The 26,049-nt window shown below is 48.9% G+C and overlaps 1 protein-coding gene across 6 annotated transcripts in view; it reads left to right on the top strand.

The window, feature by feature from the left end:
* CAMTA1 (calmodulin binding transcription activator 1) overlaps positions 1-26,049 on the top strand; it is a 992,196-nt gene that overhangs the window by 917,917 nt on the left and 48,230 nt on the right. The window contains exon 1 of one of the 6 annotated variants that reach the window (XM_061382862.1): positions 18,710-18,827. The exons of 4 other annotated variants lie outside the window; for them this stretch is intronic. Coding sequence is in view for 1 of the 2 variants with exons in the window: in XM_061382861.1 (XP_061238845.1) it covers positions 22,280-22,358 (79 nt within the window). In the remaining variant the exon portion in view is untranslated. Of the gene's footprint in view, positions 1-18,709; positions 18,828-19,633; positions 22,359-26,049 lie in introns of those variants that run through there. One more of the 6 variants, XM_061382861.1, reaches the window with a different exon arrangement.

Below are 26,049 nucleotides of genomic sequence, written 5' to 3'. Positions count from 1 at the left end.
TTCCAGCTCCTCACAGGACTGAAAAGGCAAAATGGCCTCTGGCTGGGACCCTGCGTAAGGCCTCTCCTTTTAAAAACTCCTAAAAATACACGTTTCTGATCCCTTCCAAGCAGCCCAGTGACAGACCTTGTCTCCTGCTGCTGTGAAAACAGGACTTTCAGAATAGTCTGACAGGCTGGAGACCAGCTTTCTCCATTGCCAACATGCTCCACTCGTGAACTCAAAGTCCTTTGTTTGAGGGAAAAAAAGGGACAGGCAGGCATGTGTCAGATGTTCCATATGTAATAACAGAAGAGATTTATAAAAACCCATGGCAGAGTGGACATGAGACACTTCGAGAGACAGAACTTGAAAGAAGCAGCTATCACATCCTCCGACCTCCTCATCTTTGTCGAAGGAATCTGGGCCCTCAGAAGAGCAGTGATTGGCCACAAATCACTGTTGAATCAGGACAGACGTCCTCTAGATCAGGGTGCCCGGCTTCCCCCACCCACTTCCCCTTCTACATCCCACAGCCAGACTCACAGACTCCAGGAGCTGCAATACAGGGCAGGTGAGAAACCAACTGGCTGAGGCCCCGGGCCAGTTCTTACACCGGCAGGTGGAAAGGGCTCCCGAGTGTCCTTTCTCCTGTCTGGGTCTGAGACGGTTCCTCACCCTATTTGGTGGCGCTGCTGATGTCTTGTGTCACATCAGAGGCACCAAAGCTGCATCCCTGGGTTTTGAGACGTGAAGGAGAGCTGACAGACCTCTGAGCCACGTGATTGTCTCTTTCTGAAAACCTGCCTCTTGGCACAGAGCTGTCCAGCCAGGGGTTACGGTAGCTGACATCCATGTGCCACCAACTGCCAGGACCTATCCATGAAGCGTTTACGTGTACTAACTCACTCAGACTTCCCAATGACCTATGAAGCTTCCCTGGAGAAGGAAATGGCAACCCACTCCAGTATTCTTGCCTGGAAAATCCCACGGACAGAGGAACCTGGCGGGCTACTGTCCATTGGGTCGCAAAGAGACGGACATAACTTGGCCACTAAACAACAAAACAACAACAAAGTCCCCATTGTATAGACGAGGACACTGAGACATGCAGTGAGCAGGTGATGCAGAAAGAATCATACACAGGTGGTCTGACCCCATCCATCTGCTCTCTCTCTCTCTTTTTTTTTTCCCTCAGATCAACCCTCCTTTTATTTTTTATTTTTTCAACTTTATTTTGTATTGGAGTAGAGCCGGTTATGGGGCTTCCCAGGTGGCACTAGTTGGTAAAGAACTCACCTGCCAATGTAGGAGACATAAGAGACCTGGGTTCAATCCCTGGGTCGGGAAGATCCCCTGGAGAAGGAAATGGCAACCCACTCTAGTATTCTTGCATGGAGAATCCCATGGACAGAGGAGCCTGGCGGGCTACAGTCCACAGGGTCGAAGACTTGGACATGACTGAAGCAACTTAGCACACACTCAGTCAATTAATAATGTGATGGTTTCCGGTACACAACAAAAGCAAAGGGCCTCAGCCATACAGATCCATGTATCCATTCTCCCCAAACTCCCCTCATCCAGACTGCCACATAGCATTGAGCAGAGTTCCCTGTGCCGTACAGTAGATCCTTGTTGGTTATCTGTTTTAAATATAGCAGTGCATACATATGGCTCTCAACCTACCCATCTGCTCTTGACCTCATCACAATGGGAGTCTTCCTCTGGCCTCTTCTCCCTGCTGTAATTGTGCTGCATCTGCCAGAGGCCTGCAAAGCTAGAAACATCCTTTGTTCCTGCTTCTTTCTTCCCCACAGTCCCCTCTCTACCAAGCCAAGAAGTTTGTAAGTGAACACCTTTAAAACCCACAGGGCTTCCTCCTCCCATTTTCCATTGCTTTGCCATTTTTATACTGCAGGCCTTTAGCGTCACATCCCTAGGGCTGGAGCCTCCCCATTGGGAGGGCTCCATTCTTGCTGCCACTTTCTCCAGCACCACCCCCATCCCTGCTGCACCTCACTGCTGTGTTCAGAAAAGATTGACAGGCACCTGCTGCGTGCCAGGCGAGGTGCAAGGTGCTGTCCCCTGGGAGGGGAAGACTGAAAACTGGTGACCGTAGCTCAGTGCCACATGATGAGTTAGAGAGGGAGGCAGGGCTGCCAGCAGCACCTGTGGGGAGGGGCGTGGCCATCTGGGAAGGTCAGGGGCAATCCCGACTGTGCAGTCTAACCCCAAGACCCTTCCTAAGCTGATTTCAGCCTATCTTTCTTGCCTTATCCTCAGCTCTCCCACCTCTCCCCCGCAGAAGGCTCTCCCCTCCTCTCTACCTCCCCAAACATTGTACTGTTTCTCCCCTCTGGGCATGTTTCTTCACACATGCTCTTCCCTCTGGCCTCTCACCCTGTGGTCACTTTAAAGAACTCTGGCGCTATTGAAAATTTCTATTCTAAGGCCTGTCTGCTCTGAAGGCTGACTTCCCCTCCCCTTGTCCCCCTCCCCCCAACTCAGGACACCTTCTTTTTATTTGGCTTTCCCACTACCATTTGTAAATTCTTCCCCTAGCAATTCTTTCTTTGTTATCATTTATTCACTAACTGGTGCTGGAACCCCGCACTGGATGCCAGATACTGGGCCAGGTCTGGAATCAGAACAACAGAATGGATGGGCAAGAACAGATGAGGTCCCTGTGAGGAAAAAAGAACTGACCACCAAGCCTGTGCACAAGCAAGTCTGTCGGGAATTTGTGATGGAGGGTTAGGAGGAGATGTGTGTGGGTGGGGGGACTTCTTAAAGAAGTCACCCCTGATCTGAGATCTGAGGGAGGAGCAGAAGCTAACTCCATGAAGAGGGAGGGAAAACTCAGGGAACAGACAGCCTGTGGTGGGAAGGAGCTTTGTAGAAAGCATGTGATGGCTCGGGAGGTGGAGAGGGAGTGGGGATCAGATCAGACAGGTTAGAGGGACCCCCAGGTACCAGCCAGGATGAGAAATAATGGCTTTATCCCCAAGAAGAGGAAAGCCATGGAGGGCTGGAGGGGCAGAGACATGGCCAAGTTTGCATTTTGAAAAGTGCTATTGGCTGTTGGATGGAGAACAGATTGAAGGAGGGTCAGAGCAAGCAAGGGTAGACCAGTGAATCCTCCAGGTTTGAGATGATGCTGGACTTGGTGGTTCTGGAAAGAAGGGGGCAGTCAAGAGAGATTCAGGAGGTAGCATCAGTAGGACTTACAGATTGATTAGGTAAGGGGCCTCCATGTCATTCACCCTGGAGGAAGACCTGTCACGAGTTGGGCTGAGTTTGCAGGGAGAAGTCAATAGCAAGTCAGTGGACTTAAGATCCAGAGCTCAGAGAAGCATGTGGGCAGGGAATGTCTGTGACATGTCTGCATGAAGGTAGCATGGAAAGAAGTGGGTCAAGGGGTGGGAATCAAATTGACAAAGGGGAGAATCCAGCTGAGTCCCTAGGCCAAGGACTTTTATCTTAATTATAAGCTTGCCCCAAGAGGCCATGAACACAGTACCTGCTCAATAAGTATTTCTTCAAGGGATAGATGGATGGATGGATGAGTGAATGGATGGATGGGTAAATGGATGGATGGATGGATGGGCAGGTGGATGGATAGATTGATGGATAGATGGGTGGGTGGACATCCAGTGGTGTTTTTGTGACCGTCGTCCTCATTGCTGACTGACTCCAGCTTTAGGCTGCATGGCCCCTGATGTCAAAAGCAGTTGGGGCAAGTGTCCAGAACTGACCAGGCACCACCAACCCCTTTCAGGTCTCTCCATCACTGGACAAGCTTCAGGAAAAAAACCTAAGACAAGAATGCAGATTCTTGACCTTTATTAAATGTGTCCTTGAGGCTGCCTTCAGAGCTTTTATGGGGCCACTTAGTGAGAACAGAGAATTCACTGCTCAGCTCCCTGGAGTTGGAAAAGAGAAAAAGTAAATTTCCTCCCTGAGCTACTCAGACCTGTCTCTCCTCTGGACCTCAGAGAGACTGGGGACTTCCCAACAGGTCCCTGGCAAATCATCGCGTGGTGTGTCACAGTCCTGGGGTCTGGAGGAGGGTCTCATCTGACCCCCTGTGACTTCCTCATTGTCTGACTCAGCCCCACCTTAGCCTTGTCAGTGAATGAATGAATGAATGAATGAGTTGGTAGGTGGGTAGCAGAGTTGGGGGCCATGAAAACCTGGCTATCCACACTCATTCCCATGGAATTCAGTGCACCAAAATGCTCTGGTATGACAATGACAGCCATTCCAGCGAGACCCCATGCCAACAGCTTCATGTTCATGTACAAGCTCCTGTTGAGATCTCACAATACCCACCTCCTCTGGCACTTATGGCCCCACTTTCTTAGGTAAGCACCTCATCCCTCAACCAGGTCATAAACCACATTGGAAGAAGCAGTTTTGGCAGAAGGCAACCTGTACACCTGCCCATTGTCACTCATACCTGCTGAGTCCCAGCCAACTGAAGGGCACTCTCCTGGATTCAGGGCTTTATGGGTCAACTGGGCATGCCCCTGCCTCCGGGAGGGCATGGCCCAGGACATGAGGCAAGCCAGATGGGACAGTAGGTGTGATGAGCAACCTGTAGGGGCAGGTTCTAAGTATTAGGTGAGCATGTAGGAGGGCCTGGGAGTCCTTCTGTGTTCCATCAGGAAGAGACAGCACTTGACAGGGGCTGACCATGAAAATGATGTTTGTTCATAGAAATGCTCTTCATAGGTAGAAAGAATGTGTGAAGAGTTGGTCAGCTCACAATCCATGCTTGATTTTAATCTTTGACAGGACTCCTAGAGCCCGTGAAAGCTGTTATACTCACAAGCCCACCCCCCTCCCCAGGTCAGTAGGTGTCCAATAAGATATTGGGGAAGATCAAGGAAATAGCTCCAGAAAGAATGAAGAAGCTGGGCCAAAGTGGAAACGACACTCAGTTGTGGGTGTGTCTGGTGGTGAAAGTAAAGTCTGATGCTCTAAAGAACAATATTGCATAGGAACCTGGGATGTTATGTCCATGAATCAAGGTAAACTGGAAGTGGTCAGCAGGAGATGGCAACAGTGAACACTGACGTTTTAGGAACCAGTGAACTGAAATGGACTGGAATGGGTGAATTTAACTCAGATGACCATTATATCTACTAGTGTGGGCAAGAATCCCTTAGAAGAAATGGAGTAGCCCTCACAGTCAACAAAAGAATCCAAAATGCAAAGAATCCAAAATACGTGGGTACAATCTCAAAAACAACAGAATGATCTCAATTTGTTTCCAAGGCAAACCATTCAATATCACAGTAATCCAAGTCTATGCCGCAACCATTGATGCCGAAGAAACTGAAGTTATACTCATAGTTACAGTTAATTCCATCAAGAGGACCCACATGGAAACGAGCCAAGGGAAGAGGTGTGCAGAGCAGGGTCCAAGAGGGCACCAAACATCCAGCTTCCCCTGTCTGCTCCCATGGAGTCATGGTCAGCATTAATGTCCCTGGATCAATGTATGACACTGCTGATGGAGAATCACCAATCAAGGAAGCTCCCCTGAGTCTTGGTGTCCAGAGTTTTTAACTGGGGCTCCATCACACAGTATTGGAGCTCCATTACAAAGCTCCAATACTTTGGCCACTGATGCAAAAAAGATCACTGGGAAATACCCTGATGCTGGGAAAGATTGAAGGCAGGAGGAAAAGGGGGCAACAGAGGATGAGATGGTTGGATGGCATCATCAGCTCAATGGACACAAGTTTGAGCAAACTGTGGGAGACAGTGAAGGACAGGGAAGCTGGGTGTGCTGCAGGCTATGGGGTTGCAAAGAGTTGGACATGACTGAGTGACTGGACAACAGTTACATACGTGTGAGCAACTGCCCATGTGGCTGATCTCAGCTTGAGTCTCCAGTCTCTCCTGAGTTGGCTGATACCATGTGACTGAAAGCTTTTACCCTAAATCACATAGTTGATCCTTCTAGACTGGCCAGCCCCAACCCCACAACTATCCAGTATAACTAGCTCTTACCTTAAATCATATTATAGGACTATCCAGTGACTCAGGCAAACTAAGCCACTCCCAGCCGGTGTGGCATTCCAAGGGCGGAGCTCACCTCCCAGAAGGCAAGGACAAAAGCCAGTCTTCTCTTCAGTCAAGGTTAAAATCTCTACTGTGCAGAACTGCACCTCCCCTCCTCTGCCCCTACCTGGTTCTTGCCTGTCTCTCCTGCTCCTCACCCCAGCAGACCAATTCATTTCTGCTGTTCTTGTTGAGAGAAGAAATGCTATGTGTCTGACATGGTTTTTGCTGTTGTTGCTGTTGTTTTTAAAGTGTCGCCCATACGCAGATCTTGTGTAGCACTCAGCAAGTCTTTCGGGCCAAAGAACACATTTTATTATGAAAAATGGTTCGGGCAACTACTTTGTCTTCTGCAGAGAATACTGTGCAAAGCTCAAGATTTCCTGGGCAGGGATGTGAAATTCACTAGATTGCAGATCCATCCACTTAAATGTGAAATCAAATGGGAAATTTTAAGAGCCTTTGACAGCTAAGGTTATTATTCTGACATATTATCTCAATTACCTCTTTAAATTGCTCACCTGTGCCATGGCCCGTGATGCTCTGTAAATGAACCTTCATCCCGTCTCCATTCTGCAGACAGCACCCCCCGCTCCAGCAGTGTTCTCTCCTCACTAAAGTGTTCTCCTGGTGGCTCCATTTGCTGCTGAAGGGTTATGAGTGGCTGCATTTGGAGCTGCTGCCCAGTCAACTCCCTCCCCTACGCTCTCCCCATCTCCTTCTCCTGCACTGGGGGCTGGGAGCTTGGAGGAAGTCCCCTTACCAGTGCCCCCTCCTCCAACAGTGCTCCTTTCCCTCCCCCAACACTGATAGAAATGGATCTAACCTTACAAATGGATCTGACCACCCAGGTGTAGACCGGAATCTCAGAGCTGGGGTGGGGGCCTGAGCAAAGAGCATCTCTGCTCAATAATTCACCTTTAAGAGAAAAGGAAGACATGGATGCAGCGTTCAGCCATCCTCTATGATGTTAACAATTCAGTGTGATTCTAAGACATAAAAAATGCATCAATGCTCCAATTTTATAAGCTTGATGATGTTTATTATGACATCAGAAGGCCTGGCCTGGGCCCCTGGGGAATAAGCTAAAGCCAGGGACACTCTGAGCAGGGCCTTCCAAGAAGTGGTGTAGACATGCCCCATGAGGTTGGGCCTGGCGCATTCAAAGTCCCCAGTGCCCTGGAACTTGGAGATGGCTGGTGCATTTATCACGAGGCTTTCCTGGTGGCTCAGATGGTCAAGAATCTGCCTGCAGTGTAGGAGACCTGGATTCAGTCTCTGGATTAGGAAGGTCCCCTGGAGAAAGAAATGGCTGCCCACTCCAGTATTCTTACCGGGAGAATTCCATGGACTGAGGAGCCTGGTGGGCCAGTCCATAGGGTTGCAAAGAGTCAGACACAACTGAACGACTAACACTTTCACTTCATTTTTTTGGAAAAGTAGCAGGAAAATAGAAAACTTAGAGCAGAGAGCAGTCGTGTAGCAGGACATGTGAACCTCCAGGTCCCCTGACTGTGCTCACAAACATCATTTCTTCCCCAGCATCCTCAGGTTTGATTCCCATTAAGAAGGTGAAGAGGGGCTCATTTTATATCTGCCGAAAGGCCCTGACGTTAAGTTACTTGAAAGCGAGTTAAAGCGTGGAGGATCCTTGGGTGGGGCTGCATTTCTCAGGAAAGCATCCCAGGGGGTTTCAGTTTGATGAGGATGGCACTTCTCAGGCCCACCAGGCAGCAGGGCCAAACCAGGGGCTGCTGACTCAGCATCAGTGGTCCAGAAGCTGGTGAGCTGCAGGCCTGCGTGGGGCCGTGGCTGCACCGTGAGGGACCAACCAGGGTATCAGAGAGCCCAGCCTGGGGGGTGGGGGGGCGCACACACCTGTGTGTAACACATCTGTGCTTTTCCTTGGCCGCTGTTTTTGTTTTTCTCAGTAGCAGTGTTTAGCACCTAAGGTGTCTAAAACTTCCTGAGCTCAGTGTCAGCTCCCCTTCTCAGAGATGGCTGTAGCTTAAAATGCACCCGCCTCTCATTGTGCTTTCCCTTTTGATTTGACAAGCCTCCACTAGTGACCTCGGTAATGATCTGTTATTTGTAAGAAGCTGCTTCTCTAAATGGGGGGCTTCCCAACTCCTGTTACCACTGATGCCGAAGTTTCAGGGTTTGGTCACAGCAGTTGTCAGGATGGTGATTTCAAAGTGGTCTTCAGTGTAGACACCTGGTCTTTTGACTCTGTTGTCACCTTCAAGAGAATATGCTCATTTCTCTTTAATCAGATTATCAAATTTAAAAAAATGAATAGTATCTTGTTCATAAAAAAAAGTACAGCAAAGCAGTTTTAATAAATGTACTTTGAGTGTGCCTTTTGGGTAAAAACTCCTATTCTTTTAAAAAATATCTATTATTTGGCTGTGTTGGGTCTTAGTTGTGACACACAGGATCTTTGTTGCGTTACACTGGATCTTTCATTGCAGGACAGGCTTAGTTGCCCTAAGGAATGTGGGATCTTACTTCCCTGACCAGGGATCGAACCTGTGTCCTCTGCACTGCAAGGCAGACTGTTAATTAATCACTGGCCCACCAGGGAAGTCCTGACATACCTATTCTTCATTTTGACTCCACTGGGCAGTAGGGTGCATGGTAGAGAGGCCATCCGCAGCCTGGAAAGTGCCTGTGATGCTCTCGGGACCCCAAAGCCTGGAACTTCCCAAGATCCTCCCTGGAAGGATCCACTGAGGGTGGGGTTGGAACCTGACTTGGCAAAGGTGACCTTGAACACAGTTGTTGTTGTTGTTCAGTCACTAAGTCGTGTTGGACTCTTTGCAACCCCATGGACTGGAGCCCCCAGGCTCCCCTATCCTTCACTATCTCCTGGAGTCTACTCAAATTCACATCCATTGAGTTGGTGATGCTATCTAACCATCTCATTCCCATAGAGTTCTGCACCTGAAGGTCTATAACCCCTCAGCCAGGTAAAGAGATGCATGGATATGTAGGGAGCTGAGCTTAGAAGACAAAGATTGTCTTCGTCAGTTTGTCTTTGTTACTGCCAGGTGACAAAGTACCACAGACCTAATGGCTGAAATAACAGACATTTATTTTCTCACAGTTCTGCAGGCTAGAAGTTTGAGATCAAGGTGTGCGCAGATTTGGTCTCTCTTGAGGCCTCTCTCCTTGTCTTGCTAAATGACTTCGTTCTTGCTGTATCCTCACATGGCCTTTTCTCAGTGTGCTCACCGCTGCTGTTTCTTTGGGAGTCTAGATTTCCTCTTTGTGTAAAGACACAGCCACATTGGGTTAGACTCCACCCTAACAGCCTCATTTTTCATCTAATCACTTTTTTAAAGACCCTGACTCCAAATACTATAGTCACAATCGGAAGTCCTGAGAATCAGGGCTTCAATCTATGGATTTGGTGGGAGGTGGAGGAGGGGGAGACACTACTCAGCCCATAAAAGAGCCATTCTCCAAAACTGAGATATCCTGCATGAAGAGGATTTCATCCCTGCTGTGAGGGCTTTGCCAAGGCCCCAGGCCTGCCCTCTGGGACTCCATGGAGGGCCTGACACTCAGACCCCCAGGCCAGGGGCTTCAGCTGGAGTTTTGCTGGCTTGGGCTTGAGTTTTATAGCTCCCTTGGCCAAGGTATGGACTAGTCAAGTCACCTTGCCCTGTTGTTTAGCTAAGACAAGGGGCTAACACCTTTTGGGCACCAGGCTTCGAGCTTACCCTGGGATACAGCTCCTATAATCATCCCTGTTTTATAGATTAAGACACTGAGACTTAGAGAAGAAAGCCTTTCCAAAGTGTCAGAGCTGGAAACACTGCCCAGCCCTTCTGACTCCTGAGTTGAGCACTCACCACTTGGCTACTCTGTCTTCTAGGGGTTTTAGGGCTCTGGATTAAAATAAAGCCCAGGCACAGACTGGCCTGGCTGGCCCAGCTTAGAGGGTTCTAAGGCCAGACATGACCCTGTCTCCTTGAGTGTGTCTGTTATGTGCCACCCAGACTCCTGGCACCAAACAGTGGTGTTGTGTTAACAAGCACAGCTTCAGGAAGTGAGCTAGGGAAGGAAGGGACAGTGGCCCTGCCAGCCAAGCTGCCAAGCCTACCCTTTGGCCAAAAAGGGGCCCTTCACCTGCTTGTACTGTCATGGAAGCTGTATCCCTAGTTTCCAGGTGAGGCCAAGCAGAGAGCTCCGGCTCTGGAGTATGGAAGCTTGGGGCCTCTGGGGCTCACTAGTGCACAGTCCAGTTACTCAAGTTACTCAACCCATTGTGCCTCAGTTTCTTCCTCTGTAGAACTGTGGTAATAAGAACACCCACTGTACAAGCTTGGTGTGAGGATGAAAGGAATTAACATGTGCAAAGGATGGAGTTGGTACCTAATAAATGTTATCTTGATGATGGTGGTGGTGATGGTGGTGATGATAGTGATGGTGGTGGTGGTGGTGACGATAGCAACGATGGTGGTGGTGGTGATGGTGATGATGGTGGTGGTGATGATGATAGTGATGATGGTGGTGATGATAGTGATGATGGTGGTGGTGATAGTGATGATGGTGGTGGTGGTGATGATAGTGATGATGGTGGTGGTGGTGGTGATGATAGTGATGATGGTGGTGGTGGTGATGATAGTGATGATGGTGGTAGTGGTGATGATAGTGATGATGGTGGTGATGATAGTGATGATGGTGGTGGTGGTGATGATAGTGATGATGATGGTGGTGGTGGTGATGATAGTGATGGTGGTGGTGGTGGTGGTGATGATAGTGATGATGGTGGTGGTGGTGGTGATGATAGTGATGATGGTGGTGGTGGTGATGATAGTGATGGTGGTGGTGGTGGTGATGATAGCAATGATGGTGGTGGTGGTGATGATAGTGATGGTGATGGTGGTGATCATGGTGGTGGTGGTGATGATGATGGTGGTGATGATAGCGATGATGGTGGTGGTGGTGATGATAGTGTTGGTGGTGGTGGTGATGATAGTGATGGTGATGGTGGTGATCATGGTGGTAGTGGTGATGATGATGGTGGTGATGGCAGCTCCCATCTCAAGAGGAAGAACCAGGTCTCTCCCCTCCCCAGGTGGCACCTGCTCACTGAGCTGTCTTCTCTCTCCGTCCATGGAGCCTGCACCTGCTTGTCCATGAGGACCATTTCACCCAGAGACCTAAGAGCAGATGGGTCCTTGGTGAGGTAGAAGGCCTGGGTGGAACCATGAACCACGCTGGCATGGGTTAAGGGGTCTGGGTCCTCTTGCCCCAGTTCTTCCTGAATGACTACAAAATAGGATTTGGTTAGAGGTCCCGCTCCTCCATCTGTGACTCCTAGCTGTGCCTTAGGCTTTCGGGCCAGCCCCCTCACACACCAACTGTGCACTCCAGCTCGTTTTAATAACAGAGGTAGTAAACTGTGGTGGGAAAGAATCTGCCACAACAAAAGACCCTGGAGAGTATCATGAAGACCATCACAGTTCCAGCCCTGGCCTTGGTCCTCATCCCGAAGCCCACACTAGGTGCCCTCCTGTCCCTGGGCTCCCACTTTACATTCATTATCCAATTTCATCCTCTCCCTGCCTCCAGGAGATGTTTCATCCCCATTTTCCTGACAAGGAAGCTGAGTCTCTTCAGGTGACTTGTTCTGTGTCACACAGCTCAGGGCTGCACATAATAAAGCCCGTTGAATGGGTGCTTTATCACTGCACGTTATCACTTCCTGAGTGTACGTCGGATTATCCATCTTTTGACTCTGCTGCTGAGCACATCTCTGCATGTCCCCTACTCTGATAGGAGACTAGCCATGATGTTTATCATCTGGCACATGTATCATCTTGGGGCTGGGCACAGAGGGATTATATATTATCCATATATAACTATGGATGGGCCTGTATAAGCCACCAAGGAGAATGCACGAAGGTGGTTTCTTTCACCCAGCTTCTTTGGAGTCTCTTCCTGCATCACAGTCCTTAAGAGAGACCTTCAAGCTCCTAGGCTGATGGCTAATGAACTTCTTCCTCCCTCTAGATTAGCACTGACAGCCTTCCTGGGCTAATACCGATCGTGGTAGCATGGTTTGCCCAGGTAGCAAACATCTTGTCTCTTACAACTGTCCCCTACAGTAATCTAATGCTGTGTAACAAACCACCCCAAAGCTGAGTGGCTCAAAACAGCAAGCATGCTTCCATCAGTGTCCTCCATGCTGTGGGTTGCCGGGGCTCACACAAGCAGCTGCATTCACAGGACTGGTCATTTCAAATCCAATGGTCCCTGCAGCCGAAGCTCAGGGGCCCTCGCTCTGTCAGGTTCTGCTGGACCTTCCAGGACCCCATCTGCACGGCTTTAGATCTCATTTTGCAGAAGAGGAAACTGAGGCACAGGAAAAGTAAGGAGCTTGGCACACAGGTACTTAGTGGTGAGGCAGGAACCACAGTCCAGGCTGCCTTCCCCCACCCCAGCGCCTCCCTCCCATGGACGGTTCAGGGGCCTGACCAGGACAGTGGCAACTCAGCTGAAGTGTTTACTGTTCTCTGAAAGCCCGCCTTCACCTCTGAATCAGCCAACCATTTGATGGAGAACCCTGCTCTATAGGGACTTCTCCAGGAGGAACCCCAAGTTCAGGGCATGGTTCTCTCCAGGATCCCTTGCTGTCTAGGAGGCAGTCAAAGCAAGTGGGAACTGGATGGACTCACCCCTGGTCTTTTCACAATCCTTCAGAAGCACAACTAGAAATGAACCCTCTTCTGAGGTCATCCTCGGAGGCCCCGGGGGGTCCTCATGGTGTTCAGCGCCTCTCCTATATCTGTCTTATCTCCTCACTGAGCAATCACCTGGCCCGGCCTCTCGATCCACATTCTCCATCACCACCATATCCCACCGAGAGCTGGACATGGGGACTCAGTGAGCAGGAGGGGACCCAATGACCAAGGGTCAGTCATCAGACCCTCCTGACCTCAGTTTTCCTTTTTCCATCACTCGGTCTTCTCTTCTAAAGTTAATCCATTGATTCTTTTTAAGCTTCATTCTTCTTCTCTTCCTCTTATTGTGTTTGTGTTTTACAACTCTTTGTTGTTCAGTCACTAAGTTGTATCCAACTCTTTGCAACCCCATGGACTGCAGCATGCCAGGCTTCCCTGTCCTTCAGTATCTGCCAGAATTTGTTCAAACTCATGTCCACTGAGTCAGTGATGCCATCCAACCATCTCATCCTCTGCTGCTCCCTTCTCCTCCTGCTCTCAATCTTTCCCAACATCAGGGTCTTTTCCAATGAGTTGGCTCTGCTGAGATATAATTAACATACTGTACAATTCACCCACTTAAGGTGTACGATTCAAAGTTTTTAGTCTATTCATGGGGTTGTACAGTCATTACCACTACTCAATTTTTGAAACCATTCATTCCTCCAAAAAGAAACCCCTTTACTCATAACAGTCCTGTCCCACTGCCCCTAGGCTCCTTCCCCCAAGCCCCCACCCTCCCCCCAGCCTATGGCAACTATGCATCTACTTCCAAATTTCTATAAACCTCCCTGTCCTAGAGTCATATCATTTGAACTGGCTCCTTTCAACTCAGCATAGTGTCTTCAAGGTCCACCCTTGAAGGTGTCAGTCCTGGCTTCTTTCACCTAGCCATTTGTTTTTCTTCTTTGGAGCAGGTGTCAGTCCTGGCTTCTTTCACCTAGCCATTTGTTTTTCTTCTTTGGAGAAATATCTATTCAGATCCTTTTCCCATTTTAAAAAAATTAGGCTTTCTTTTTATTCTTGAGTTGTAAGAAGTCTTTTTATATCCTAGATAGAATTTCCTTATCACATATATGATTTACAAATCTTTTCCCCATTCAGTGAATTGTCTTTTTCACTTTGTTTTCTTCATCTTCTTGATGGTGTCTTTTGAAGCACAAATGTTTTTAATTTTTATGAAGCCCAATTTATTTATTGATTTATTTTTGGTTGTTCAGGCATATGATGCCATAGCTGAGAAGCCACTGCCAAATTCAAAAGACTGGGAGATTTACCTCTACATTTTCTCCTGAGAATTTTGTAGTTTGGTCCTTACATGTAAGTCTTTGATCCATTTTGAGTTGATTTTTACATATGGTGTGAGGTAGGAGCCCAACTTCATTCTTTTATATGGGGACATCTGATTGCCCCAGACCTATTTGTTGAAAAGACATATAAGGCTTTCTTTCTTCACTGAATTATTTTGTCACTCTTGCCCATGTTTTCTAAAACTACTTTTTTATTTCTTAAGGCCTTAAAGATGTACTGTTTATGCATCTTGTACTTATTTTTAAGTGATCACTTATTTTGGGAAGACTCCTATTTGATTATTTTTATTAGAAGTTAATATGTACAGAAACATATTTGATTTCTTATGCGATAGGAGAGGTGAGGTTATGCTGCAGTAACAGACAACCCAAGGTGAAGTGATTTATTTCTCTCTCATGCTCAAGTTCAATGCTAACTGGTAAGAAGAGCCCCACTCACCCCAGTCACTCAGGTACCTGACCCAGTAGAGTTTACCTCTTGACTTAAACAAGCTCTCACAGCTGCCAGGGCTGAAGAAAAGAATGTGGTGGACAGGTCCTGGTCCTTAGAACTTTCCCAGACTGCTTTCTTAACAGGAATCTAAATGATGGCAGGAGTTTTCAGGTAATTGGGAGAACCATCAGAGGGGCAGGATGAGTGCAGGTTTGAAACTTGAAACCCAGATCTCCTGCTTACCATCTTTATGACTTTAGGCAAGTTATCTAACTCCTTGAAGTCTCATTTCCCCGCCTCTGGACGATATCCAACTCGCGGGAGAAACAGCAGCAGTGTATGTGAGTGAGTAGCAGGTAGATGTCAGGCACCCAGCAAACTGTAGTTCCCTTTATCCTCGCCTGCAGCAAGATGTTTCCCTTTGGTTCCTCCTGAGACCCTCAGCAGAGGTTAGGTTTCTGCTTAAACAACTTATTGACCAGATACATGTTAATAAATCTTTTGTTACTTGGACATTATTGACCGGAGACATTTCAATATTCACTTACATAACAAATCATTGGTCACAGGTGTTAATTTCTGTAAAAAGCCCCTGGTCAATAAAATGTTAAAAAAGAATACTGAAGCAAAAATATAATGTGTTAAGATGCAACAATTGCACTTGGTCTGGATGCTGCCAAGTGAACTAATCACTGAACAAAGATTTCTTCTTCACTATTTAAAAAACGGACTCAGGTAAATGCAAAGCCCCATAAAAACTGAGTGGAAGAATTTGTTTGAAGCACAGGCCTGTCTTACCCTGTCATTTCCTAACCTGGAACAGAGCATGAATACCCTGTGGGTACTTGGATCCAGTATGCTGCCCAAGCTCTGAGCTTGCTCTGGAAGCATCCAGCTCACCCCCCAACTCTGTCTGCCTTCCAGGCAGGGGCCCATGGAGGACGCTTGCTCTGGTGGCCTCTACCCTGAGACAGATTTAGAGGGGAAGGAGAGGAGGAGATCTTCCAGGAAGTGGGTGACCCCAGCAGAGGAAAGTAAGGGGACTTTCCTAGTGTAGAAATGTTACCTCGGGCTGCCTGAAAGAGAGCTCCAGGCTGCTGTCCCTGACTCTGACACCAGGGCACAGCCAATGTGCTGAAGCATCCATAGCCATGGATACTTGGATAAACATTTCTTTCATGCCAGGTGGACATGGGCTGCTGCAGGAAGGGTGAAGGGTCATGGCAGTCAGTGGGGATGGCCAGGTCTGAACCAGAACTGAACTTCCATCTTTTTAAAAGCAAATCCAAGGAGGGCAGGAAGTAAAAACCAACTTCCCCACATGAAAGATAGAAAAGACTAGAGGCGTTCTCTTTAGTTGGGGTCCAGGTAACTAAACCTGGACCCAACATCCTGAGTTCCCTGCACTGTCAAGTATAAAGGCAGGTGTTGCCCCTTGTGATCCCACCTCCCCAGTTGGTCTCTGTTGCTCCCAGTTCACTCAGAGCAATTCAACACCTATTAGCAGGGTCCTTCCAGTATGCATGATGCTGTGCAAGGTGCCAGGATAAGTTGAGATTCCATTCCTGTTCTCAAGGAGATTAGCGGTGTCTCTTTCTTAGCTAGTAATAACTAACTTTTAAAAATACTTATTATCAGGAAGACCCCCTGGAGTAGGAAATGGCAACCCACTCCAGTATTCTTGTCTGGAGAACCCCATGAAGAGAGGAACCTGGCGGGCTACAGTCCACTGGGGTCTCAAAGAGTCGAACATGACTGAAGCAATTTAGCAGGCTTAGCATGTGTTGAGGTACAATATACATGTGGAAATTGCATATATCATAAGTATGTGAAACTCAGCTCAATGAGTTTTCACAATCTAAAACCAGTGCCCAGATCAAGAGAACATCACCAGAAACTCAGAAGCCCCCTCTCCTTGCAGTCACTATCCACCACCCCAAGATGTTCTAAAAGCATAGAGAGAGCTAACTTTTTAATAAGTATACCTCAAGTGCCAGGCACTGATATAAGCATCCTACATCTACTAGCTCATCTAATTCTCACCCATAGATAGGAAGGCACAGTTAGCAAGCAGGGGAAATCTAACTAACATTGTCCCCAGCTACTACCCTTACATCGCCTCCCCTGGAAACAAATAGAACCTGCTCACCCTGTGTTGAAATAGTGGTGCATAATAATGATCCTGGGGCTGCTCTGTGGAGAGCAGCCTGGGGATTTGAGTTAGGCCTTAATGGATAAGAATGCACCTAGCAGATAAAGGGGAGAAGGCACATAAGCACAGTTGGGAAGTGCAGGGGTCCAGTGTGGTGAGAGCAGGGGGCAGGCAATGGGGGTAGGAGTGAGTATGAAGGACTTGTTGGAGCAGGACTGTGAGTGCTCAAGAGTGTTCTGACTTTACCAGAGCAGGTGAGGGACCCGCTGGGGTTTAGTCAGTGGTCAGCCCCCAAGAGTGAGGCCATAATCCACTTGCTAGCTTTCCTGGTTCAGAGGCGTGGCACAGGATGGAGGCAGCCCACCCACCCCCAAAAGATGTCCTTGGTTTGGTCTCTAAACAAGAACTCTATTTTGGTTGTATAGTCTTGAGGGTTGTGCAAAATTCTCTGGCTGTTTTTGTGTGTGTTTTGCTGCTGTTTAGTCACTAAGTCATGTCCGACTCTTTGGGACCCCATGCACTATAGCCCACCAGGCTTCTTTGTCCCTGGGATTCTCCAGGCAAGAATACTGGAGCGGGTTGCCATCTCCTTCTCCAGAGATCTTCCCGACCCAGGGATCGAACACAGATCTCCTGCATTGGCTGGCAGATTCTTTTCCGCTGACCCACCAGGGAAGCCCACACAGTCTCGAGGGTTGTGCAAATTTCTCTGGTTGTTTTCCTGTGTGTTTGGGTAGGCTCAGAAAAAAGAGACTCCGCCCCCATCTTTTGCGACTCTTTTTAACCCAGATGGCAGAGAGGAGACATAACCAATTTTTAAGATAATTAAGAATATGAAGAAAAAAGGAGAAGATGGGCTCATCACAAGCCTGCGTGGGTCAAGCACTTTCTCTGTGCAAGGCCGTGGGTGGGGTTAATTTAAATGAAAGCAGAAGGGGTGATGCTGTCCATCTGAGATGCCTGGGAAGGCTGCTTGGAAACCTGAGTCTTAATGGAGAGGTGTGACTTGGGCTTGAGGCGGGAAGCGAGAGGATATTATGCATAAGTATCCAAGTGAGAAAGCCGAAGCCAGAACTTTTGGACACCAGGGTTAGAGTCGAGGGATGGGCGGAGGCCCTGGAACTCCAGCTAAGGAGGTCGGGCGCTGTGCCACCGAAATGGGCGTCTCGGATGCTCCTGAACTCCCACGGGAGCCGTCCTGCACCGGCCCCGCCCTGGTCGACGACCCGAGCCCCTCCGCACTGCGGCTCGGGGACCCGCCCAAGTGCCCCGGCGGCCTCCTGAGCGCTGTCCCGCGTCCGCAGCCGTCGGCCGGTGGCCGCGCCCCTCCTTCGCGCTCCCCTGCTCGCCGCGCAGCGCCGGCTCCTCCCGGGGCTGCATTGCAGACGCCGCCGCCGCAGGGTGCGCCTGGGATGCGCTGGGAGCCCGCGCACGCAGGGCTACTGGGTGCGGGGCTTCCTGGAAGACCCGACGGCGCCCCGGGGCTCGGAGCCGGCGGCCGGGTGCAGGGCGGCTCCGGGAGCAGGGAACACGCAGCCCGAGCGCCCCCGCCGCGCGACATGAGCTCCGGGAGCCGTGGGCCCGGGGGAGCGGGCGCGGCCGTCGGGCTCGGAGTCGTCCCTGCCCTCGAGTGGACCTCGGCCACCCGGCTGGCGGGTCTCTTGGAACCTGGACTGGGGGTGGCCAGCGGCTTCGCGAACGGTCGTGGCGCGCCCGGAGCCGCGGGGCCGCGCTCCGCCCGCACCCTCCGGGCCGGGCCCGCCGCCGTCCAGCGCGGCGCCGCGCGGCTCGGGCGCAGTTCCGGCGCAGTCCCCGCGCCGAGCGGCTCCGCGCCCCACACCTGCCTCTGCCCGGCTCCGGGTGACGTAGCGCTCTCCGACTGGTCCTCGCGGCCAGGAGGGCGGGGCCGAGGCCGGTGAGCTCACCGCCGCGCCCCGCCATTGGCCCGGGCGGTGCACTCGGGCTGTGGCGGGGAGACAACGGTACCCGGAGCTCGAGTCGTTCCAGCTGCGGCGTGTGGAGCTGAGCGGGTCGGGGCAGGGCTGGGCTGTCGGGCCGGGCCGGGCGGGGCCGCGCGGGAGGAGGAGGAAGACAGAGGCGGCTCGGCGCCAGCCCGACGGAGCTTTGGCCGTGCTTACCAAGTCCGAGTGAGTGTGCGTGCGGCCGAGGGGAGAGTCGGCCCGGCGCGTGCGGGGCGAGGGCGGCGGCCGACGGGGGCGCGCGGGGCGGCCCAGCGCGCGGGGGCGGGGCCGGGGGCGGGCGCGCGCCGCGGCCGGGGCGTGGGGAGCACCCGCGCTCGCGGCGGGGGCGCGCGTGTTTACGCGGAGTTGGGGGAGGGAGAGTGTCGGAGGAGCGGGTGCGAGGACACGCGCGCTTGTGGAGGCGCGGGGGGAGGGCGTGGGAGGGGCGCGCGTGTTCACGGGAGGGAGGAGTGTGTTTGGACGACGAGTGCGCGTGGGGGCCGGCGAGAGTGTTTACGGGGCGAGCGTGCGGGAGGGGGTGTTTGGATGAGCGTGCGGGGCTTGTGTGGATGGAGCCAGGGGGAGGGCGTGCGCATGTTTGCGGGGCGGGGGCGCAAACACGGGTGTTTACGGAGTGAGTGGGAAGGTGGGGGGGGCGCGCGAGCTGATGGAGAGAGCGCAGTGGCCCGGTGTGTTTTGACGCGTGAGTGCGCGTGGGTCCCGGCGTGTTTACCGAGTGTGTCTGGGTGGGGTGTGCCCACGCGTGTTCGTGGGGAGCGTGGGGTGCGAAAGGGACGAGTCCGGGAGAGCGCGCACGTGTGGTGGGGAGCTGGGGGTGCGGGCGTGGGTGTGCGGACACAAGTGTGCGCGCGAGCCAGTGGGAGTGTTTGGGTGAGTGGCGGCCTGGCGATGCGCGTGCGGGGAGTGGCCGTGTCGGGGGAGCGCGGGCGCGAGCGGCGCGGGCGCCCGTGGGCCGCCGGCTGGTTTTTGTTTGCGAAGCGCGTCCGGGCGGCGGGCTTTTCGGATGGAGTGCTCGCTCCCGCGGCCGGGCGCGGGGAGAGGGGCCGAACCGCCTGGCTCTCGGCCCCCCGGCGCCTCTGCGGGATCCGGCGGTTGGAGGCTGCCTTTTGCTAGCAGGCCAATGGAGTGAATGAACGTTTTATTAATCTGTGCGTAGAACACGGCGGGGAAAGTTGGTTGAATTCAGAATCTAAAGATTTGGAAGAACTTCCTGAGAGCTTTGCTTACTTGCAGACCAGGGACGGGAGAGGCGCCTTGACCCTGTCTTCCACCAGCCAGGCTCAGCGTGACCTTCTTGCATTTATAAGATCTCTCCTGCTTTGGTCGCCTTGGTATTGCACAATGTCAGAGGCTGCCCCGGTGGTTTTCAAATGTTTGAGACCGTTTTTCAATCTTTAAATTTGTGCAGGCATCGAATATCTGAAAATGTAATACCCTTGCAAATTATCTTCTCAATCAATGGCTTCACCAGGGAATGATGGCAGCTTTAAAGCCCGTTTTGTATTTCGTTCACCATTGCTTAGCATGATTTCTACTGGTAAATCTGAAGTACCTAATTGGCAAAGCAGATGCAGTAAACAGAAGAGCTCTCAGATAATTATGAAGTGCCTCGTGTATTTGTTTGCTTGAATGCATTATATTTCTTCCCCCAGTGGGGCCAAAACCTGGAATTTAAAAATTGTGCTCACTCAAAGTTTTATCACACACGGTAAAATGTCTGGTTCATGTAAAGGAGTCCTTTTCTCTCTCGGTCTAAAGGAGTTTTTCAGAGTTTCTCTACAGAATCTGTGTCTTACGAACTATTGCTTGGGAACCTAATTAAAAGAAATATATTAAGCAGTAGCACTTTTCATGGTGTTTGTTTATAGAAAGATATTTCTTATTTTAAGACCCAAATCAGATGATAGCAAAGAGGCTTGTGTGTGTTAGTCACTCAGTCGTGTCTGACTCTTTGTGAGCCCATAGACTGTAGCTCCCCAGGCTCCTCTGTCCATGGGATTCTCCAGGCAAGAATACTGGAGTGGGTTGCCATTCCCTTCTCCAGCAAATAAACTTATGTTTCTCTTTTTTCTTAGTATTAGATTTCAGGAATACAACAATGTTTAATGTTCTAGAAACAACATTTGCTTACAGGGTATGTATTTCCCAAATAAATTCAGCTAGGTGAAAACAAGCAGAGGACTGCCTCCAATTCCTAAGGGACCTGCACCCACTCATCCTAATTATGTTCCAAATAACCGGAGTGGAAGCTCAGTATTTAGTGCAGTAGTTAATAACATCGTATTCCTCAAGGATTCTTACTAACTTTTGTGCTTTTGTGGTAAACATGTAGAGACCCCTTATTATTTTCTTCAGTCCTCTGTGGAGGGCTCTGCTGGGCCTTCCTGCTTGTTACAGCAGCTGGCGCTGATGTAGGACATCCATGTTGGGCTGTCCTAGGAAACATGGGTAATGGTGGAACTGAAAATTTTTTACTTCACCGGAGAAAGATGGTGAAGTTAAAGAATCAGTTGACCTTGAAAGTTTCCCACGAGAAAGGTGTGAAGCACGTATTGATGGCCAGGATTCCAGTGCTCAGCTCAGCTCATGATCCTAGGCATTCTGGCACTGCCGGAAATGTCCTTTTCAGTTATCGAGAGTTGTCTTTGGGAGCCATCATAATTTTTCTGATGTTTTCTAGCCTCGCCGTTGTGAACTTCTGACATTGCAGAGCTGTACTTGTAGGCTGCCTGTTTAAATGTTTAAGGGAAATTTTATATTTTATTTTCACATTTACATTTCTTATCACCCAGAAGGGTCCATAAAGACCATTCTGTTAAAGTTGCCACCGTTCCTCTGCCAGTGCAGTGGTTTTTGGAAAGTCCTTTCTTCTTCCTTAGCGGTATCCACTACCCCACCCCTTTCACAAATGTTTCTGTGTGGCTGCCATATCTTCTTACACTTAAAAGAGTTTGCTCTCTGACTTAAAGTGGGTTAGTATTTGTATCCCATCGATCTTTTAGAAAGAAGACTCTCAGAGTGGTGCCAAGTGTTCATTGTTAAATATCAACCGTGGCATCTTGTCACACTACATAAGCTGAATATTCGAGAGTTTATTGCAGTTATATATTCCTTTGCCAGAAAGCTTTTGGCATCCACATGTGATGTAGTTTATTTGCGTACACCTCACCTTTTTTTTTTTAAAGGGGGTTAAGGGAGCTTACATGACTTAGTGACTGAACAACAAGGAAGGTTACAGAGATACATATTATGTAGTGAAAATAGGTAAAATAAAGAGGGAGTAGGCAAAGGGAAAGCCAGGGTCCAGGGAAGTGAGTTGGGGGCACTAATGAAGATAGGACGGGACCTCCATTCCATAAAGCCTTCCACACCTTCTGGAGGCGTGCCGAGTACTGCCTTCTAAGCCCTCTGGAAATTGTAGACGTGACACCGGCTTAATTTTCTCTTTCTTACCTCTCACTTGTCATTTGTTGATGTTCAGTGGCCCTGTCATATCTGACTCTTTGTGACCTCATGGACTGCAGCATACCAGTCTCCCGTGTGCTTCACTGTCTCCCAGAGTTTGCTCAAACTCATGCCCTTTGAGTCGGTGATGCTGTCCAGCCATCTCATCCTCAATGCCATTCGTCTTCTTATATTTCATGGAAGTTCTGACAGCCATCGATGAACTCTGTTGGTGGGAAAAGTCTAAACGAGGTACATTGAATCAGCTTAAAAACTGCAGGTTAATATCAGTCACTTTGAACATTTAGGAAGTGCCAGGGAACCTGCTGGGTGACCCCTCACCTGAGGACATTGGAGCTCCTGATCATGAAAGTCACGGTGAGGGGCTTTACCCTGCCTAAGGGGGTTGCCCTGAAGTCAAATGCCTGGCTTTTCTTTGTAACAAGTGCCTCCAAATGTATCAAATGTACATTTATCAACTACCAAAATGAACCAGTCTATTTTTTTTACCTTCCTTCTTCTGACCTTACCCACCCTCCAAACCTGATCCCCTACTTTGTTTCCCCACATTCCCCCCGCCCCAGCAGCTACTCAGCACGAACCCTTTAAAATTCTTCCTCCTTATTCTCTGAGCCCAACTCATACCTGATCTCATTAATGAACCCTTTATCCTCAGCTCCCAGATTAGATTAGTGGCTCTTTGCGGGGCAGGCTGGCACTGAAGCTGTGTCTCCCCCTACTGACCCTGAACTTTAATAAATACTGCTCGTTGACCACAAAATCGTATGCATGGTGTTACTCCTCAGAGTGAGTGAGAAGAACGTAAGAGGAGTGTTCTGAAACAAACATGACTCTGATCCTATTTCGTGCATTCAGTTCAGTCTTGCCTGTTGGTAATTCAGACCCAAGCTCCACAGGGTCTCCCATTCAGGTTCATTCACCATCCCTAGCAGATTTGGGTTTCCATTTAAGTGGTCCTGAAGTGGCTTTAAAAGTCTTGGCCCTTGCCAATGTTAAATAGCAGGGTCTAACACCTGAGTCATCTTTGGGGCTCTCTTAAGATTGGCCAGAAACTTGCTGAAATGTGCGAAGGTAACAGCTCTTTGCTTGAATATAGTATGGTAAGGTGTTTTTGTTTTAGCTCTACCTCTAAGTAAATGGGAAATCATAGGTAACTCACCTTACAGCCCTGGATCAGTGCCTCACCTGTTTTCTAAGCCTATTAGTAGTGGTTCAGGAAATTAACTTAGTGGAGTGTCATTAGTTATTAAAATCAGAATGCATTGCATGTAGTATGGTCAGTATCAATTTGCGAAGTCTTTGTTTCAGAGGGGGGTGTGTGTGTGCATGTGCACGTATTGGGCTCTGTTTCTTTCTGTGGGCCACAGTCAAACCTGTTGAAAGCCGCTGGATTAGATAATTCATAATTGTCTTTAAATCTCAGTGTCTTCCCAGTTGGCGCTAGTGGTAAAGAACCTACCTCCCTGTGCAGGAGACCTAGAGACAGGGGTTCAATCCCTGAGTCAGAAAGATCCCCTGGAGGGGAGGGCATGGCAGCCCACTCCAGTATTCTTGCCTGGAGAATCCCGTGGACAGAGGAGCCTGGCAGGTTACAGTCCACAGGGTTGCAAAGAGTCAGACATAAACTGAAGTGACTTAGCAGCAGCAATTCTGTAGTGATTCTCTTTTGTGGGATGTGTCTGTTGTTATGACTGTCAGTTTGGCAGTGGGTTAAGGCCAGAAAGAGTTAAAATACTTCTGTAAGTATTTAATTCAACAGCAGAAGGTGTCTAGCTAGGCAGGAGCTTAGTGTACCTTTCTCTGTTTTTCTGATGTATTTGGGTAATCAGAATGTTTCAAATGAGAATGACAGTTTATTTCTGCCAGAATTTGTCCCATGTTTAATAGGGATCTTTGAATGATTCTTAGGTACTGTCACTAAGGTCTGTTTAATGAAACTGATTTTTTTTTTTTTGGTAAGTGAAAGTAGAACTTTTCTAGGATTTATTAGTGGAAGGATCCACATTTCAGTTGATGGATTCACCTCAGGCCCCTCTTTTAGCCTTATGTGACAGAACTCTAACTGGCTTCTATTAAAAAAAAAAAAAAAAAACAATTTATTGACTCTCCTGAAGTCCGGTTTGGAGTTGTCTTCAAGTACAGCTGCTTCCAGATGCTCAAGTGATGTCGCTAGGAACCTGTCTCTCTGTCTCTTGGCTCTCTTCTCCTCTGTGTTGATTTTCTTCTCAGGCAGTAGTTTCTGAAGTTGTAGCAAGATGGCCCTCTCAAGCTCCAGGCTTATATTTTGCCAGTTTAGCAAATATTTCTAGGAAGATGGCACTTCTTTCCCAGGACTTCCAGGAAATGTTCTGTTGCTGGCCCACTTTGACTCCTGTGTCCAATCACTTGAAGAAGGAGGGGTGGTACCCTCATTAGTGAGACCTGACTCGCCCGCCCCTGGAGACAAGAATTGGGGTTAGAACCACCTGAACTGAGGAGAAACACAGAGTCATGGCCAGTGTCCAGGGAAGGGATGCTGAGCAGGCATACTGCGCTGATCTTCACCCTTGAGTCTCATATTCCTTGAGAAAGCACCCTTCATTCTGAAACTGCAGAAGCTTATAAAAAGGCTCATTCCATACTTTCATTTTCGTGGTCCCATTTTAACTGAAGGCTCCCCAGGATCATCACCTTTCAGTAGACTTTTAAATGGGTACTGACTAACATTCCCTAAGATCATTTTCAGAAAATAGGATTCAGGTCCTTAATATTGCTCTCTGTGGTTTGGAATCATCCACTAAAGATTTCTTTAAATACGCTTTTGTCTTTTCTAGTGAAAGAAACCACTCATTCCATTCTAGCCAGAATCGATGCCTCTGGCATTTGTGTGTGCATGTGAAAGATGTTTTATCTAATAATGTAAAAAATAGGAAGTGCCCATCCTAAAGTTCATGCTATTCTAAAAACTTAAAGGTAAGTTAAGTAATATTTCCCAAACAGTGCAGTAAATGGTGGGTAGATTCCCAGGCTAGACTGAGAACAAAAACCTTTTGAATCCATAATAGATACTCAGAATTTGCAGAAGAAAAATTTAAAATAATGTGTGTGCATGCATATAGCCGTATAAACTATAAAATATTGAACTAACTAGTCTACATAATATATATACATAGCTTATACTTACATGTTCCAAAACAAATGGAAAAATGAACTGCACATTTGAATATTAAATGAACCTTCTTGAAATACTAATAAATGTATACATAAAAGAATTTCAGTCAATGGAACCTTATTGGTGAAGATTCTTAATTTACTGGTGGAACCCTAAATGATTCTCAGAAATGACAAACTCCAGCTGTCTAACTTTTTAGAGGAATAAACCCAGAGAAAGTAAATAATTTCAGTTTCTTGATAACCCTAACAATCTTATTATCCATGATTAGTTCAGTTCAGTTCAGTTCAGTCGATCAGTCATGTCCGACTCTTTGCGACCCCATGGACTGCAGCACGCCAGGCTTCCCTGTCCATCACCAACTCCTGGAGCTTGCGCAAACTCATGTCCGTTGAGTCGGTGATGCCACCCAACCATCTCATCCTCTGTCGTCCCCTTCTCCTCCTGCCTTCAATCTTTCCCAGCATCGAGGTGTTTTTCCAGTGAATCAGTTCTTTGAATCAGGTAGCCAAAGTATTGGAGCTTCAGCATCAATCCTTCCAATGAATATTCAGGATGGATTTCCTTTAGAATGGACTGGTTGGATCTCCTTGCAGTCCAAGGGACTCTCAAGAGTCTTCTCCAACACCACAGTTCAAAAGCATCAATTCTTTGGCAATCCATGATCATTACAGTCATATTTTTATTATTAAATTGAACAAAAGAGAGAATGACAGAAATCCTTCTGCTGTATCTCCAAGAGTTAGAACAATGAAAAGGGAAGGAAAATGT

This window comes from Bos javanicus, chromosome 16 (assembly GCF_032452875.1).
Source record: "Bos javanicus breed banteng chromosome 16, ARS-OSU_banteng_1.0, whole genome shotgun sequence".
In the NCBI taxonomy this organism is placed as follows: Eukaryota; Metazoa; Chordata; class Mammalia; order Artiodactyla; family Bovidae; genus Bos; species Bos javanicus.
This window is presented reverse-complemented; position numbering and strand designations above follow the sequence as displayed.